An 18,566-nucleotide genomic window follows, 5' to 3' on the forward strand; every position below is an offset into this window, starting at 1 on the left:
GATGTGCCTGCAACCAAGGCACATGCCCTTGACCGGAATCGAACCCGGGACCCCTCAGTCCGCAGGCCGACGCTCCATCCGCTGAGCCAAACCGGTCAGGGCAGGAAGGCATTCTTTATTGAAATACTGACCCGCAGGAGGCGAGTCTTCTGGAAGGCGGAAGGCCTGGATCCAGCCAGCTCGCCCTTCTGTTGGTGGTGGTGGTGGTGGGAGTTTCATTGGTTCTGGCTTTTCAGCTTCCTTCCGCCGAGCGATCTAACGTTAATCTTGTATTCTCTGTTTCTCCCCCAAAGCTGACATGGATAGTCTTGAAGGTAATGCCACACCCAGTCCTCTCACAAACCATTCCACCAGAGTCACAAACTCCACTCCCATCACCAGCGACACGAAGGGGCCATTCCGATGGCAGGGTCATGAATCAGCCATCCCCACCCCACCCCCACCCCCGCCAGGCCAGCTGACCGCAGGGCGTCTGTCCTCCCTCCGGAGACCTCATGCTTATTCCGTATCAACAATTGGACACTTTTTTGGCTGGTGTCCATCCGAAGAATCCATCCCAGCCAGTCGCGTGAGCCACAAAGTGAATTGCCCGTTTTCCCAGGGCACGCGGATGGGAGGGCCCCTGAGGCTCTGTGGGACCCGGCGTCCTTGTCTCAAAAGACTCCTGGACGCAGGGAAGTGGAAAGCAGGTCGGGTTAGACGAGAGGGTCCCTGCAGGAGGCCCCTCCCCCCATCCCACCGCACACACGCAGACAGACAGGCGCAGGGGTGTCCAGAGCGTTTCCCTCCGATGGTAAGTTGCCCTCTGGCAAGCCGAGCGCTTCCTGGGCCCCCCGAGTCGTATTGTTTCCTGAGCGACGTGGACGTAGGTTCTGACAGGCGGAGAGCTCGGAGTCTGTGGCGCCCGCAGACTGAGAGGGAAGGGGCTCGTGCCCCCGCGCCTCCCTCCCTGAGCCCTGCCGCCAGCCCCCGAGCCGGCCCGGTTGGTCCGGGGACAGCGGCCTTCCGGGCTTGGCCCGGCGCTGGCCCCCGAGTGCTCGTCTCCTGCAGGTTAGAGTGGCTCGAAGGTGTCAGCGTTTCATGATAAGCCTTGCGTTTGGGACCTTGTAACTCGGGAGTTTGCTGATGGGCTGATAGTGAGGGGGCCTGGGAGGCCTCACGGCGGCTAATCAGAAAGGTTCCAAGAGTGGAGAGCAAGGATTCATCCTCAGCACTTACCGTTCACTTTCCGTGTATGTTCCTCAGATTCCTAAGCGTCTAAGTGGGTTGCTGTTAAGAATTCTTTTTTTCTGCCCAGCCGGTGTGGCTCAGTGGTTCAGTGTCGACCTATGAACCAGGAGGTCACGGTGTGATTCCCGGTCAGGGCACAAGCCCAGGTTGCAGGCTCAACCCCAGTGGGGGGTGTGCAGGAGGCAGCGATCAATGATTCTCTCTCATCATTGATGTTTCTATCTCTCTCTCCCTCTCCCTTCCTCTCTGAAATCAATTTTAGAAAAATCTTTTTTAAAAAATTCTTTTTTCAAGAAGGGCAATATATTTTGGAATTTGGGGGCAACAAAGCACCTTAGAAAAGCAGTACATCGTCTGGGGGTGACCCTTAGAGTAATAGTTTCCGTTCTGGAAAGGCAGGTGGAGAGAGGCCTGGCTGGCCTGGTTGGTGGTTAAGCCCGAAACGGAGAACACGGCGAGAGGGGAGAGGGGCTTCTCGCCGCCCGCCCGCCGAGAGCCGAGCACGGCCCCGTGCGCTCCGTGGTCACGCTCTGCCCCTGTCTCCCGCAGTACGCGCTGTATAAAAAGATGACCCAGGCCGCCATCCTGATCCAGAGCAAGTTCCGCAGCTACTACGAGCAGAAGAAGTTCCAGCAGAGCCGGCGCGCGGCCGTGCTCATCCAGAAGTTCTACCGCAGCTACCGGAGGTGCGGCCAGCGGCGGCCGGCGCGCCGGACCGCGGTCATCGTGCAGCAGAGGCTCAGGTGGGCAGAGGCTCAGGTGGGCAGAGGCTCAGGTGGGTGCAGGTCAGGTGGGCAGAGGCTCAGGTGGGCAGAGGCTCAGGTGGGTGCAGGTCAGGTGGGCAGAGGCTCAGGTGGGCAGAGACTCAGGTGGCCACTGTGACGCGCTGTCTCCACACGGGAGGCCAGGGAGGAGTGGGGAGAAGCTCTGCTGAGTGTGCCTGAGGCCAGGGAGACACGTGACAGCAAGCTTAGGAGACAGTCGCCCAAAGGGAGTGTGAGGCGGCAGGTCAGCTTCCAGACGACGGGGCCTGTGACGCCGTTCTCAGCAGAGCGAGCTGGGGGTGCTTCTCTTCCCCTCCCTCCTCCCTCCTCCACCCCCTCCCCACTCCCCAGTGACGCCCCCACGGGTCCCTGAAGCAGGTCCTGCTCCGTGTGGGGTTTGCTGCACGAACTGTTCCCTTACAGTCCGGCACCCCGACTCCCCGCTCCCGCGGAGGAAGCTTCCCAGCACCCTCTCGGGACGGTAATGACCGTTCTGGCTTTTTTGCAGGAGCAGTTTGCTAACCAAAAAGCAGGACCAAGCTGCTCGGAAAATAATGCGGTTTCTACGACGCTGTCGCCACAGGTAGGTCCACTCATCCTCACCTCATCTGTGCATTTGCCTCCTCACAGCTGACAGAGCAGCCTGGTCTCTGAGCCACTCGTTCACGCCCTCGGAGAGCCATCCCCCCCTCCCCCACCCCCCGCAGAGAGTCAGGGCGAGCCTCCCAGTGACACCGGGACGTAGAACTCCTCACTAGGGACTGAGCTGCTGCCGCTGAACGCTGGTCCCCGTGCCCGATGGAGCTCCAGGCCAGCGTTTCTGTTTTAATTCGGTGTGAGGACAGCTTAGTTGGATGAGCTTTAATCCCCCGTTTCCCTCTGGCCTGTGGTTTCCGTGCCATGTTGCAGTCTGCTCTTCCCTAGAGCCTCGCTGGGCTGTTGTGTGTCCAAAACACAGACAGGCTTTCTCTTCTCCCGGGAAAGATAGACGTGGATTGTCTGGGAGTGGCCGGCGCCCTCTGCTGGACGCGCGGCAGACAGCAGGCTCTGGAATCCCCCAGGAAAGCCAGGCTGAGGAGGGACAGGGGAGATGCTAGGGAGGGGCGCACCCCTGAGGTTAGAGGCCCGCGGTCAGGAGCAGACAGTGGACCCCACAGACCCGCCCCTCCCCGTGGAGCCAGGCGGCGGGCTTTCTCTGTGGCTCCTCGAGCTGGACCTTGCTCGGTGAGGATCAGGCTCTGTCCTTGGATCCGGGGCTGGTGCAGAGCGGGTTTCCTTTGCCCAGGCCGCCCCAGGCCGCCGGCTGTAGCAGTGGCCTCTGGCCGCGTCCAGGCCGCTGTCCTGTGGTCCTGGCATTTCTGTGCACCGGGAGCCGTGCTGTTCGCTCATGGCCTGGCCCGGCCTGTCGCCCCGAAAGCCCATGTTCAGGTCCAGTCCGATTCCCCAGAGGTTCCCTCCACTTTCGTTCTTACTCCTAGAGCCATCCGCTTGCGAACTGGGAAAGCATTTTGACTTTGAGCCTTCACAGGGGCTCGCTGGCTACCTGTAATTTTACTTAAATGAACGAAAGAACTCATTTCTGTGGCGACAGGAGGGACCGGGGCCGGAGCCACTCGTTAGCAGTAATAAAATCTTTGAAAAGTGCCTCCTTTCGGATAAGGCGGGTGGGTGTCCAGAGGCCACAGTGCGCTGCACGGAGCTCTCGTTCCCTCAGTCGCCTGCTCGCTCGCTCTCCACCGGGCTTAGCTACCGGGAGACGCCAGGAGACGCCCCGTGGATGCGGACACAGCAGGTCTGGTTAGGAGAGGCAGGTCCCGGGGGCCTGTGCTCTGGCGTAACGAGGTCAGTCCCACAAGCCTCGCCCACGCCAGCCTCTGTGTCACCCGTCCTGCCTCTACTCGGCGCGGAGTCCGCCCATCGGAAGAGAGGGGTTTACTGCCTTCCTCCAGGAGGGTGTCCAGGACCCCCGGCCCTTTGCACGCGCTCACGGAGGTCAGCACCCTCCTTCCGCTCCTCCTCTTCCTGCGAAGCCCAAGCCGCCGGGGCGCCCGCCCCCTGCACGGGGAGGCTCGGTGCCTGCTTCCCAGGCAGTTGATGGTCAAGGAAATTGCCTTTCCCGTCCCTCCTTGAGGCCACTTCCAACAAACCCAGATGTCCACAAGTTAATTTTTCCTGTTCCTTTTGGTCTCAGCCTCGGCTTTGACCACGAGGGTCAGCGATGCAGCCCGGTGACTGAGCTTTGGCTTTCCGTGGCCAAGCCCGGCGCTGTTCCCATCGGGCGGATGAGGGGCCGCCCGGTGGGCTGAGCGGTGCCTCCTCTGGGCCTGCTGTGAGTCCTCCTCCGTAAACTGGCAGGGCAGGCGGGAGGTTTTCCCGTCCCCGGTTCCTTTTTAACGGCAGCGCCCTGGGCGGCCACAGGGAGGTGTGTGAGGAAGAGAGCGTCAGGCTGTGAACTCCGAGTCTGTCCGTTGTTTGGGGTAAAAGGCCCGGTTGGCCCTCTCGGTCACGTGCCCGCCCCTGGTTCGGGTTTTAGAATCGGGCAGGGAGGCTGCAGTGACCTTTGGACTTTGGACGCCAGCTGAGATGGGCACTCACTCCGCTCCCTGGTCTGTGCAGGAGCTGAGGGGACCCCGAGAGTCGCCCCTGGGAGGTGGAGCTCATGTTTCCCTCGGACGGGTGTGGCCTGCTTCCATCAGGGTCCCTGAGCCGCATGCTCAGAGGGAGTCTGTGGCTTGTCACTTAGAGGCGGCAAAACGGGAAGCCTCCCGGGACCCTCTTAGGCAGGTGGGCAGGGAGTGGCTTCAGGAGCCCCCTCTCTTCAGGATGTGCTGTCACGTGACCCCAGCGTTTCTAGACTTAAAAATAAATCGGTGCCCTGGCTGGTGTGCTCAGTGGTTAGAGCATCCGCCTGCGGACTGGAGGGTCACGGTTTCGACTCCCAGTCAAGGGCACGTGTTACCTCGGTTGCAGGTTCCGCAGCCCTGGTAGGGGCTCATGCGGGAGGCAACCTATCGATGTGATCCGTCACGTCGATGTTCCTCCCTCCCTCTCTCTGTCTCTCCCTCTCCTCCTTCCCTTCCACTCTCTCTCCCTAGAAATCAGTGGGGAAAAAAAAAATCCTCAGGTGAGGATTAAACAAAAATAATAACCATAGGAAATAAGTAAAAAATAACAAATTGGTGGATTCTCTACCTGCTCATCTCACACACCCGACCACCACGCTTCCTTCCCACCCACGGGACCCCTTTTAAACTCTCTGCTTGTGTTGAAGTAAAGCTGTTTGTGAGCCTCTGTCAGCCTCCGTGCTAATAGCTGTCTGGTGTTGTTTCACTGTCTGAAGCCCCCTGGCGGACCGCGGGCTGTACAAAAGGGTGAGTGCCGCTGTCTGCCGGCCCGAGCGCCTTCCTCCGTTCTCGGTCTTTTGCTTTCTGCTTGCTTGCATGGGGCTGCGCCGAGGTATGCCAGTAAGTTTCACGTCCACGGAATGAGATGAGACACGAGTGAAACTAACCCTGACTACTAACACTGCTGCTCCGCAGGAGACAGTCGCCGGGGGCAGGCGTGCCGATGCCCGATGCATGAGCAAGCGAAGGGGGGCGCGGAGGCCGCACAGGGCATGCGGAGGAGGGGGAGTCGCCTCCGGCGCGCACAGGCGGCCGGGGGCACACGTGGGACTCCGAAGGCTGAAACGGGGAGCGGGTGGGTGCCTGGGAGCGAGGCCGTTTGCCTCGCGAACTTCTCTCGTCTGCTGGGTCCAAATTTCTAAAGCAAGAAGGCTCCCTAGGTGGCATCGGCGTTTTGCTTTTGAATGAATCTCTGTCTTGTTTAGAATGTCCGTTTCCCCGTTCCCCTGTCCCTCCCGTTTTATTTTCTGTTCTCCCGTCCCTGACGCTGCGAGGTAAGTCAGCACCCAGAGCCGGCCTTTCAGAATCGGCCCCGACGTCCGCTGTGACGTGAGCGGAGCTGGCCTCCTGTGTTCACAGGCGGAGCTGGTGAGGGGCGCTGTGTGAGGGCTCCCCTCGGTGTGTCCTGCGTTGCAGCTAAGAGGCGACGCTCCCATCATGTGCGTCTTAAAGAAATGATGGCGCTCAGGCCTGGTAGGCCGCAGAGCAGGGTGCTCATGTGTCAGCGTGCAGCGGGGTGAGGGTCCCCGCCGGGCGGGACTTGGACAAGGATTTCGTGCCAGAAAACTGGTTTAAAACCTGGGAATCTAAGTCACCAAACACAGGCTCCCACGCAGATGAATTTGTCCACGTTCGTCTCATACGTACGTCGTGCTAAGAGAAGGCGCCCCAAAAATATAACGTGGGACTCTCTCTCGACTTCACTTTGCACCCCTCCTCCCTCGCTCTACACTGACACGCTGCATGGCCCCCGGCGAGGTTTCTGAGGGCGGGGCAGCCTTCAGAGCGCCTCACGCGCCCCGTGTTTCCGGGGGTGTTCTTTCCCGCCCGCCCGCCTGCGTGTGTCGATGCTGATGTCCGTTCATTCTGTTTGAAGCCAAGGGTCGGCAGGCTTTTCCTTCCAAGGTCAGACCGTCTCCATGGCAACCACTGGGTTTGCAGCTGGAACACAGCGGAGGAGAGTTCCTGGGCAGAGTGGGTGGCCCTTCGGACAAGACGGCCCTTACAGGGACGCACGGGCCGCCCCAACCTACAGCCACAGGAGAGCTGAGTTTTTATAAGTTCCTCCGAGACCAAGGCCTCGTTTCCGTAAGAGAGTGAGAGTCTCGCTCCCTCTCTGTCCCATCACAGACTTCACGGGGACACGCCTCCTCGCGGTCCCCAGGATGAACTTGCTCTTGGAGGAGGAACGTTCTCGGGAGAACCTGTGTCCCTGGAGTTTGCGTGAAGGAAGATGATGGCGCACTTCATCGCGGTTCCCCGTGAGAAGAACTAGTTGGAAACTTGGCTAAATGTGATGGGACAGTGTCTGTGGAACACCTGTTGACCGCAGCCCCCGGCGAACGCAGCAGAAGGCTCCCTGGATCAGTGGACGATGCTGGCCATCAGGACTGAACACAGGCCGATGCCCACAGCACAGCGACCAGGAACGCGCCCCACTTTCCGTCTTCACCCGGGCAAGGCTAAGGAAAAGCACTGAACACCCCCCAGCCCACCCCCAGCCCAGCCTTTCCCCGCAGGCTCGGCCTGAAAGAGGCTAAAAAAGCCTTAAAAGCACCTTCAGGTTCTTGCTGACATCCTAGGGGCGGGTCTGGCCTCGGACGCCCTCGCTGTCCATTTAGGAGGAAGCTGGTTGGACACGGAGGTGGAGCCGACAGCTCCCCTCCCTCCCCTGGTGAGCGCAGGTGCCTGGAGGATGGCTGAGGCCGAGAAACCCCTCGTGCACCTGCTGGGAGCACTGCCGTCCGGGGGGCTGTGCCGGGCAGGGAGCAGGACGTTCCTCCATCCGATAGCGGAAACCCGGATCCCCACGCGGAAGGGAAACGGTCAGGAATGGGCCCCATAGCGATCGATCCTCGTGGGCGGGAAGGCCCACGCCTCCTTCCAGGTAGAACGCCTCCCACCTCACCTTCAGGACGCTGCTTGTTGGGGTGTTAGAAAGTCCTCCGAGATCAGAGCGGCCGCTCCTGAAAAGCGACGGCTGGACAGACGCCCCCTCCCCTGCGAGCGAGGGCTTTGTGACCTGTCACATCCCTGCGGGTCCTCACAGGCAGCGGGAGCTGGGCCCCACGCAGCCTCTTCCTGGAACGTGCTGGCTGAGTTACCACGTTCAGAGAAGGTGGGTGAGGCTGTCCCACTGGAATTAAAGAACCCCAGTTGGAGGAAGCGAAGATCACACTCTGGGGCACACGTTTTTATTTATTTTTTTATTTTTTATATTTCTTTTTGAGAGAGAGACAGAAACATCAACGATGAGAGAGAATCATGGATCGCCTGCCTCCTGCACGCCTCCTGCTGGGGATGGAGCCCACAACCCAGCACGTGCCCTGACCGGGAATCGACCCGTGACCTCTTGGTTCCTGGGTCGATGCTCAGCCTCTGAGCCACGCCGGCCGGGCTGGGACACACGTTTTTCTCTCTGTTTGACGACTGGGTTTCCAAACCCTTGAGTTGGCCAGATGCTGCCATCACCTAGGTAACTAGCCGACGCCGACACCCGGCGAGGTGGTCCTCACGGCCTGCATTCTGCGTCTACTCTGCGCTGTGACGTGTGCTTCTCTGCGAGCGCAGTCCTCCAGCAACGCCTGGGGGGGCTGTTCAGCCGAGAGGGAGCGGCCCAGGCCAGCGGCGGGAGCTCCCCCTTCTCTGGTCGCATCTGATGAGGCGGTTTTCGAGTGGCCCTGTGCACGCGGCGAGGAGCGAGCCCTGGATGTGGGATGTGTCGCCGAGGGTCGTTTCCGCCCCCACGTTGGCTCTCTTGCCTCGTCCAGGAAAGGGACCTCGTTGGAGCAGTGGAGTGGGTGAAACCAGACACCCCGCGCTGGTCCTTCTCGTCGGGCCTCTGCCTCTCGCTCTGCAATCCCAATGAGCTTTCTGGAAAGCGGCAAGCCCTCTCTTTCCCTAAGTTCCCCATGAGCTGTCGCAGCCCTGAGAGCGACAGGTCACTGATCGGAAAGCCACGCCGGCTGCCCCGTTGCGAGGCTCCGCCTGCTCAAACCCACAGACTCACAAACCACTTCCCTGGCTGAGCGTCCCGGCGTGGTTGCCGTCCCGGCGTGGGTGCCGTCCCGGCGTGGGTGCCGTGAAGCGGCTGTGCCTGCGCTCCCCAGGAGCCGCGCCCGCTGTCCCTGAGTCAGACGATCGCGGGGCGTCCCGTGGAAATGAGCCTCTGGGCTTGGCCGGCTGTCAGTGCTGTTGCTCATACATCACTTCAGCGCACTCTGCCGCAACTTTTTTCCCCTCTTCTTTTGATTTTTATTGTTTACCTTTTGTGGAGACTGCAGCAGTACCCCACGGGGGTGTGTGTGGCCTAGAATGCCCGGGGACGTCCTGGGGTTGTCCTTCATAGTTGAATGGTCACAGGTCCGATCCCGCTGGCCCGATACCCTCCGCTCCAAGCCGCTGGGTGGGTACTCTTTTCCTGGTCCCTGGGAGGAGGTTCAGAATGTGGCCCTGGCCGCTCTCGGCAGGCACAGCCGGGGCCTCGGAAGCCGGGGTTTCTGGCCTGTATTCTCTGTCCTTGCCCATTCGAGGAGACGGCTCTGCTGTCATCGGTGTCGTGACCTTCAGGAGTAAGTGCAGTTACAATAGGACGTGCCTTCGGCGACCTGGACCCTGACGTGCAGTTCTTTCTTGGCACCGAAGGAGCACAATCCTTTGAGAACCACAACCCGGTGACCTAAGCCGGGGCGGGGAACATCGGGCCCGCGGGCCAGAGAAGGCCTGAGAATTTGGTCTGGCCCCGCCACGGCATTAGGGGCGAGTTAATTAAATGTCTGACCAAATACAGGAGGCTAATTTTTAAGCTGATAACTTTGTATGGCCCACGAATGATGTCAGAAATATCCAAATGCCCTTGGCAGAAAACAGGTCCCCCCCCCCCCCCCGCCCCTGCCGAAGCTGGGTTTGTGCAGCCAGCCCGGTAGCAGTTCATTGAGCATCTGTGTTCTAGGTTCTAGAGGTCTGGAGGCCGAAGGCACTGGATTTTCAAGGATAACTCCAGTTTCAACAATTCTGGTTTATAGTTACCAAGTCTGCATACTGAAAAGTATGCTGACAACACAGGTAACACTAATGAAACCAGTTCAATCGATGGAGTTTGGTTTCAGTTTATAAAATTGAATTTTCTTCCTCCACTGCCTTTTCCCGTTGTTTTATAGGCCATATCAGTACAGCATCTGTAAGATACGGTAGTATTAACAGGTAGATAGAAAACAAACTTTTTTCCAGAGATGGACAAGCACAAATAATGATGCTGAAAAGGGAGCACGAACTCACTCGAGCACGTTCGGAAATACGAGTGAGCAGGTCGACGCCCCCCCCCCCGAGATGGTGACCGGGACTTCTGCTGAGTGTCCTTACGTGGTAGACATGGTTGTAGGTGACCTGTGCGTTGTGGGGATTGTTTGTAACTTGACTAAGACAAGCCAGCGACAGGACTCCTGTCACTGTCGGAAACACTGTGATTTGGAAACTCGACTCCCTAGAATCTGGTGACAAAATGATAGTATCGGGTGTTGTTCTAAGCCACTTCGGTAAGAGAACTCACTGTTTTGTTTCTGTGGAGACAGGACGACACCCACACGTACTTTATCGGATTGATAACCGATTGAAAACCAAACAGTCAGACACCCATCTTACCCCGACACTCTGCCCTCTGGTCCCACTGAACTCCGGGTTCCAGTCGGGCGGCTGTGCGAGCCTCAGCGAGGCCTACATGGCGCCGCTTGGAGATCGAGGCCAACCATCTCCCCATCGCCTTGCTTCTTAGACCCACTCTTTCCACGTTTCAAATCTGTGCTGAAAAATCGACAGGTACCTTTTATGGGGAGGTATTTTATCTCTCTAAAACACTATAATAAGACCGCTGGGTCATATAAAGGATGACATCCTAGAATTGGGAAAATGCGATTGTCCTCAGGCCGTGGACATTTTCCAGACGCGTTTTCTATCCAGTGTTTGGGAAAACCAACAAAGTGAGAACCTGAAGAACACTTCTTTGTCATCCTGAGGCACCGGAGGCAGCGGTGGCCTCGGACCCTGCACTGCCGCCTGTTAACTGAGCAGCTGTTAGCCGGGCAGCTGCTCACGTCCACCCACCCCATGCTCCCCATTGACAGCCTGGGGAGAAGGTGGTGTCCTGAGGACTCGAGAAGGTAACAGGTTTTAAGTAACTTTGGCTCAGTGGATAGAGCGTCGGCCTGCGGACTGAAGGATCCCGGGTTCGATTCCGGCCAAGGGCATGTACCTTGGTTGTGGGCACATCCCCAGTGGGGGGTGTGCAGGAGGCAGCTGATCGATGTTTCTCTCTCATCGATGTTTCTAACTCTCTGTCCCTCTCCCTTCCTCTCTGTAAAAAATCAATAATATATATATATATTTTAAAAAGTAACCTGTGCAGCCATCGGAACATACGCATTCTCTTCCCCTTTTCCGCAGTCCTCCCTCAGTGACACTTCCTGCTTTTAAAAACATACCTGAGTTGTTTGGGTTTTTTTTTTTTTATTATTGATTTCAGAGAGGAAGGGAGAGGGGGAGAGAGAGAGAAACATCCATGATGAGAGAATCATTGATCGGCTGCCTCCTGCACGCCCCTACTGGGGACTGAGCCCACAACCCAGGCATGCGCCCTGACTGGGAATCGAACCCAGGACCTCTTGGTCCATGGGGCGACTCTCCACGTCAGCTCGGGAGGTGAATGTATCTGAAATGTCGGACAGCCTCAGCGTCTCGTTCCCGTAGCGGTGTGCGAGGCAGTCCCTCGCTTCGGAGCAGAGTGTTTACGTGGCAACCTAAAAACCTTTCGAAACTTAGTTGGCTTTTTAATTATTTCAGAAAGAAACCGCAAACACGAATGTGACCGTTTTAACTAAAGAAAAATGTTCACGCTAGACCCGTCGTGACCAGCTGGCGACAGAGATTCTTTTGTGTGAAACGGAAACCGGTCTGGTTATACTTCCTCTCCTTTCATCTCATCTCAGGGAGGAGCTTGGTATTTTTAAAGCATCCCTGTTTCCCTCTAGAAAGCGGGAACGGCTGTCGTTGGTTCACGCTGTGAGGTCTGGAGTTAAGAATTCTCCCTCTGGAGCTCTGCTCCGAGCTGGAGTCGTGCATATCTGTGAATGAGCCCCGGGTGAGGCAGAGAGACAGTGGAGCACTCGAAGAAGCATGCACACCTGCCCTAATTCAGCAACTGAGGTCTGCGCAGGCGCGGACACTTGCATGCCCGGAAGTACACGTGGCATCGCTGCATGCCTTGCATTTCTCCAGCCAAAGAGCTGCTAGTATAGACGTTGCATGTTTAAAAATTGAACGCAGACTAGAGCATGTTTCAATTTTTAAAAAGCCACCGACTTACCAAGTCTGCATGTCTAAAGTCAGGGACCTAGAATGATGCACCCCTCTGTGTGGTCATACCCAGATTACCCGAAAACCTAACAACCCACGGTGCATTTCCTGATCAAATGTAAAACTAAATGATGCCTGGGTGCAGTTATGCACACAGCAACGGTTTCTAATGTACCTGTTAAGAAGGACGGATGTAACGGTCTTGAAGATCCACTGCCGGATCGAGCTGGGCTTGCTGAGTTCAGTAACGAAATCAGACGAGCAAGGCGCCCAGTGTTGTCCTCCTCGCTCGTGTCAGTGATGATACAGCGGGAGCGTCTTCTGAGAAACGATCCTGCACGGAGGCGGTCCACAGAACCGTCGCCTGGAACTGCTGTCCCAGCAGATGTGCCACCTCTGGAACAAGCACCTTGCTCAGTCACCACTGGGTTTCGAGTGTCTTTTCCCCACTGGGTTTCCAGAATGTTTTCTCCCCGCTCGAGTCTGTCAGAGAGTGAACTCGCGTTGGCTCTGCAGTAAAATGTAAACGTGCTGATACAGCTGCAGGCACCGGGAGAGACGTTCCGCCCCGAGGGCCAGAAACTGCCCGGGGTTCCTGCCCTCTGGGTCAGAGTCCGTATTCGAAGGCCCACGTTAGACAGACCAGCCAGACTGCCCGCCAGGCCGTGGAGGTACAGCCCCCGCCCTGAGAAACCGCCACGTCTGGCGGGCACCGGCCTGGGGGGCCAGACCCCGGGGTCGCTGGCATGTGATCCTTCTGCCATGGAGGCGGGGTCTTGACTGGTCAGTGAGGAGATGTCTTCCCAGAGCTCAGGCCTCTGCCCTGGCACCTCGTCTGCATCAGGGGGCCACGCTCAAACACCGGGGCGAGTGCTTGCTTAAAACACAGACCGGAGGCGGTCGTTAACAAATCCTTTGCTGAGGTCAGCTGTCCAGGGCTCGGGAACGGTTCCGTTTGGATGTGGTTAGCACACCCTGCTGGACAGCTGGAACCAAGTCCCTTCCGTGCAGTGCACCCTATGGCTGCCCCCGGGGAGCCAGGGGGACGTGCCCAGAACAAAACAGCAGGCTCCCCTGGAGTGAGCCCCAGAGCCGCGCAGCTGGGAGCTCAGGGCCGAGGCCTCCGGCAACCTTGAGTCTGAGCAAAGGCAGCACGTTCCCTAGGCCGGGCAGCACCTACACGAAGGCGTGTGCGCACCCTAGCGGGCATCACCTGGAATTACAGGAACTGCAGGGCGCTGGTGGGGTGCACCGGTGAGGAGGCTGCTGGCACAGTTAGCACCGTCTAAGGCACACACGTTCCTGTTGCGCTCGATCCGTGGAGCTGGTTTCGGTTCTGCTCTGTGTTGGGAGCAGGTGGCGGCAGAGCCGGGGATCAGGAGGGGCCCTGCCTTCCTCTGGAGTATGTCCCCCAGCAGTTAAACGGGTTTCTTTGGCCCCCAATCCTCAAATGGCCTTTTTCCTTCTTCTTCTTCGTCTTTTTTTTTTTTTTTACTTTAGAGGGAATGGGACTGCCCTCCTGGGTTTGGTCCGTTCGCTCTGTAGTTACCACCTGGTGTCTTGTTGTGTTTCTCTTGCAGAGTGAAAGAATTGAAAAAGGCCAAGGAACTTGAAGACATACAGCAGCATCCCTTAGCAATGTGACATTGCTTTTCAGACTGTTTTCATTTCTGTTTTTAGCAGAGACATGCAACAACACACAAGCTCGCACGCACACACACAAGCGCAAACACACACACACACACACACACACACACACACACACGCACGCACACAATCCCTCTGCAGTTTTGGAGAGATCAGCTGCAGGATTTTAACAGGAATGTTTTGTTCATTGCATTTGCACTTTCATGGACAACTTTTAATTTGATCAGCAAGACATCATGGAACTCAATCTTCTGTTGGATCGCGGGAAAACCCGACGCCGCGAGGAAGGGAGAGGCTCCCTCTGGGGGAGCAGCGCTTTCCTGCTCACATAGGGCTGTACTCAAACATCGCGTGGAACTGTACAAACATTTATACCAAAAATACAGGGAGGAAGCGGCGGGATGCACTGGCAACGAGAGAACGCTGTTCCCGCACCTGCCAGCTCCTCCCGAGAAGCGGAATCTTCGGGATTCGTTGTCAGTGGAGGGCTTAGATCATCCCAATCTTGATTGCGTCCGTGCGTTCTCATTTCCTTCACTGTTACGTTCGTTCTTGTTTTGACCTCTACAGCACACTTAATGCAACTTTTAAAAAAATCTGCAGGTTTTTAATGTCTTGTGGAAATTTGCAGAGGGACGGGCGCGGCAAACGGGTAATGCATGGGAAGTAAGGAGAAACCGCTTCCGGCGTTAAGAGTTACTTTCTTGTCCCCACCCCCTCCCAAGAGCCTGCGCGGAATCATCGTACCCCTTCTCTCATGTTCAGCACTTTAATTTTTTTGCCTTACTTTCATGTGCAATGAGGGTTACTCAGAGAATCGGTAAAGCATGTAGCTTTCTCCGGGAACCCTGGGAAGTGTAGTCACTCTGAGGAATCATAAACCTTGCCTGGACATTTGCCACCTAAAAGATCAGCGTGGTGCTGCGTTCTGGCCAGTAAATTCCATATTTTTGGCTATCTCATCCAAACGGAGCAGTTTCTGTGTATATATAGAAGGTAGAGATGGAAAGTGAGAAATATTTGAAAGGGATTATATTAATTGCTAAATATTTTATTCACAAAGGTCAATAACATGGCAAGATAAAATTATTTGTATAGTTTTGTCTGAACGAGCAAGAAAAATGTGGATGTATTGTTTGTATATATTGTATATATTAAAACAAAGAGATATGTGCATGAAATCAAGAAAAAAGAAATGAACAAAAGCAAAGCATTAGTGGCTATGGTCTGTAAAATGAAACAAAAACTTTATTTCACTATAAGAGTACTTTATTTTAAATGTTCTTTAGAAGAACATTTTGCTAAAGCATGACTAAACTGCAAAAAATAAAAAAAAAGAGCTACTGTATTTAGACTTAGGAGAAAAGGCAGAGTAACATTACTTAAAAAAGGATATGTTTACATTTAATTTTGGCTATCAGGAGTTTATTTTATTTTATTTAAAAAAAAAATTTTGCCAATGGTGCCAAGTAATGTGAATGCTAATATTGCTTAAGAAAATTAAGTTCCTTTTGCTAAACAGATAATCATAAGATGAATCCGTAAACAGCTTACTACCATCCACTCGCTCCAACAAAGAATACTTAGGACGACCAAACCCTGACAAAAGAAATAGTACGAAAGGTAGAAAAATGTCTCACGTTTTCATATCTCCTGCTGGAAATCAGAAAATGTAATAAAAAAAAAGTGCACACAAAAGAAATAACTAAAACTATAAAAGATGCAGACTGGTCTTGTAGGGATGTCACGGCATATGACTATTTTCACAGAATGAGGAGCCAAAGAAATCTGATGCTTTTAAACATTCAACTACTAACGTCAAATCGAGGAGAATCAAGTTCGCATCTGCTGATGCCAGTTTAAAAATTCCCAGGTTACGTTTCAGGACCAGTTGGTGTAAAGCTGAAATAATCGTGTGTCGTTGTTTTTTGTGTTTTTTTTGTTTTGTTTTTTTTTCTTGGTTCTGGCTGCCAACTGTAAGTTAAAACTCAAGGCTCGTTGTGAAGCCTAAAAATATTCACAAATAAGCTTTTAAACTGGTGTCTTTTCGGAAGGAAGGTAGACACAACAGGATCGAGGTAAAAACTGGGGTCAGTGCTCTTGGTGCCTTTTCTATAATTGTACTTGTTTTTTAATTACTTCCTTTCACTGCCAACCTCAAATTACTGTACAGTATACGTCTTACTGCTTGTGATCAGCTTCGACCACAGTGGCAGCCCCACAGCTATAGCCATCGTACATTTGTAAACTGAGCTGACGCAACCTTGTTATTTTAAATGTGTGGGTTCTGTTACAGCTGTTGCAGTCCCCCCCACCCCACCCCCACGACCCCTTTTATTTTACACAGTTTAACCTACAGGAGGACACAGTCATTTACACACCCACACACGCACACCTGCATTCCTAAGTGGGAATAGAACGTGAAAGCCAGCTCTCTCAGAATATCCTATCTTAATGCCGAATTTAGATGTCTATTCCATTTATTCTGGTACAGATAACTGATCTTTTGACAAGAGTAATGACCTCAGTGGGTTTGCTTTAACCCTCACACTCATTTTATTTTGTTGATGTTCCACATGCTACATTACTCGCTGAGTGAGTTAGACAATTCGGGAAGAGAAGGACGGATGGAGCTTTAGGAGGGTTCTCGTGGAGGGGACGGGAAGCAGCAGTACAACTGTGAATCCCAGGGGAGGTGCCACGGCACTCCCGCCGACACGAAGCACTTCTGACCCCTTTTCCTTGGTTATGAGTCTTCGTTTTGAATATAAGATGATAGATAAGCGCAGCTTTCTTGGATAATCTGAATTCCCAAGTGCCAGGAGTAGGATTTCATTATAAGAAATTAATAGCTAATCTTATTCTGTCTCCTGAAGATTTCATTGCTATTCTTGTTACCCATTTGAAATCAGCTGTACTGTGTGAATGAAATAAAGACACTAACTCGAACCCCTTTCCGGCTGCACGGTCGCTTATGGCAGTTCCACACAGTAGTTGGCGCCCAATGGGGGGTCCCTGAGACTTGCATGTAAAACTAGTCTAGATGTCTTCTTTTTTGTAAGTTTTATTTTTGTAATTGTGCATGTAAAGCATCATTGAATCAATGGATCTGTTGAAGAACTCAGCTGCTGGAAACCATGCAAAATGTTTTGAATTGCCCTTAAAATATGGAAAATGTTTTCTGAATGCTTTATATTCTTTCTGCTGTAAATTAAAAATGAAGAAAATTTCCCCATATTATGTGTGTTGTGTTGCTTTAACTTGACCTGGTACTACCATCCAAGTTGGATGGGCCTGTTTCAAACCATACGAAATAACTGCAATTACTTCCTTAGATCCAGATGTGACATTTTGACATGGAATGTTCTATGGTTTCAAATATGTCCACAATGGGAAAAATTTCTTAGTAAATTCACTGTTTCTAGCCATCTTCTCGGGCACCTCTCCATGTGTCATTTGCCTTATTTGCATGATAAAGACACCAGTCTAAATTTACCTTTTCAGGCCTGACCTATGAACCAGGAGGTCAGGGTTCAATTCCCGGTCAGGGCACATGCCTGGGTTTCGGGCTCCATCTCCAATGTGGGGCAGGAAGCAGCTGACGAATGATTCCCATCGTTGATGTTTCCATCTCTACCTCTCCCTCTCTGAAATCAATAAAAATATAAAGATAGATAAATAAATTCACCTTTTCCGTTAAAACCCTCTGACGTGTGTTAAAAGGCACTGTCCAGCTGACTCCTATCCCAGAGCCTCACCTCCCTGGTGGTCCCTCCCCATCTCATCGTCTCAACGCCACTGCCAGACAGACTGCACACTCTGCCTGAGGCCTCAATGGTTTCTGCAGCCCACTGCATTTAAAGGACATTTTCCCTGTCTGTCCACTCTTCATTCCATCTTATTTTCACCTGTGCCCCAACCTGCACCCTCTGGTTGGTCTGTGCCATTTCCACTGTTTTCTTGGTTCGTGACCTTTGTTCATCCTTTGCCTGGAAAGTCTCAAATCCCACCTCCTCTGTGACACTATCTTGTTTATTCTAATGTATACTAACATTTCACTTCAAATTGTTCCATTTACAGTTGGAAAAGACTGGAAAAGGTTAGTGTTTATTTTCCGTGTCTCATCTAACTTGCCAGATGACCTATTAGTGTTCTGTCTGTTTTTAAGGAAGGAGTTGCCTATGTTGGTAGGAATACTTTGATACAACTTGAAAACCCTGCAAAGTAACCCTGTGCATTCAGCGATGTGCCTCCGCCTCCATAGGCCCAGCAGTTGGAGACCTACTCGGTGCTAGGGGCCCAGGAATGTGCAAGTGCAGAAACTACAGCCCCTTATGTGCAATGACAAATATTTACTCGAGTCACGAATACGAAGACAGCGAACCCAAACCAATCAATGTCTGATAAATGCCCCAAACGGAACGCATATCTCATTTGAACAGGTTTGTTGGGAAAATGTGGGGTCTGCGGGCTACTGGGTTCCTGTGGGGAGTTGAGCAGGAACACACAGATGTCTCCAGTGTAGTCACCGCCCGAGAAACGGCCCGCCTGGTTGACGTGCGGTCCCTCTCCGGTGCGAAATGCACCACGTCCCCAGGGGCCGCGCGGGCGGCGGGCGGCTGGGACAGGGGCGGTCGCTAACCGACCCGCACTCGGTGGCCAGACGCCGGCCCGCAGCGCCAACCCAGCGCCTTGTGTGGCCCCGCCCCCGGCGCTCCGCCCCGACACGCCCACCGCGGCCTGCGTGCCCCGCCCGCCCATCCGGCCCCGCCCCCGGCACGCCCACCGCGGCCTGCGCGCCCACCCGGCCCCGCCCCCTCCGACACGCCCACCGCGGCCTGCGCTCCAGTCCGCCCATCCGGCCCCGCCCCCTCCGACACGCCCACCGCGGCCTGCGCGCCCACCCGGCCCCGCCCCCTCCGACACGCCCACCGCGGCCTGCGCTCCAGTCCGC

At 54.6% G+C, this 18,566-nt stretch overlaps 1 protein-coding gene across 1 annotated transcript in view; it reads left to right on the forward strand.

The window, feature by feature from the left end:
- The window catches only part of CAMTA1 (calmodulin binding transcription activator 1), a 665,080-nt gene extending 650,893 nt beyond the window's left edge, over positions 1-14,187 (forward strand). Inside the window, exons 21-24 of the mRNA XM_054720834.1 lie at positions 294-314; positions 1,780-1,973; positions 2,503-2,577; positions 13,546-14,187. Of these exons, the coding sequence (XP_054576809.1) occupies positions 294-314; positions 1,780-1,973; positions 2,503-2,577; positions 13,546-13,609 (354 nt within the window). The 3' untranslated portion in view covers positions 13,610-14,187. The remainder of the gene's footprint in view (positions 1-293; positions 315-1,779; positions 1,974-2,502; positions 2,578-13,545) is intronic.
- Positions 14,188-18,566: the final 4,379 nt, after the last annotated feature.

This window comes from Eptesicus fuscus, chromosome 9 (genome assembly GCF_027574615.1).
Source record: "Eptesicus fuscus isolate TK198812 chromosome 9, DD_ASM_mEF_20220401, whole genome shotgun sequence".
Taxonomy (NCBI): domain Eukaryota; kingdom Metazoa; phylum Chordata; class Mammalia; order Chiroptera; family Vespertilionidae; genus Eptesicus; species Eptesicus fuscus.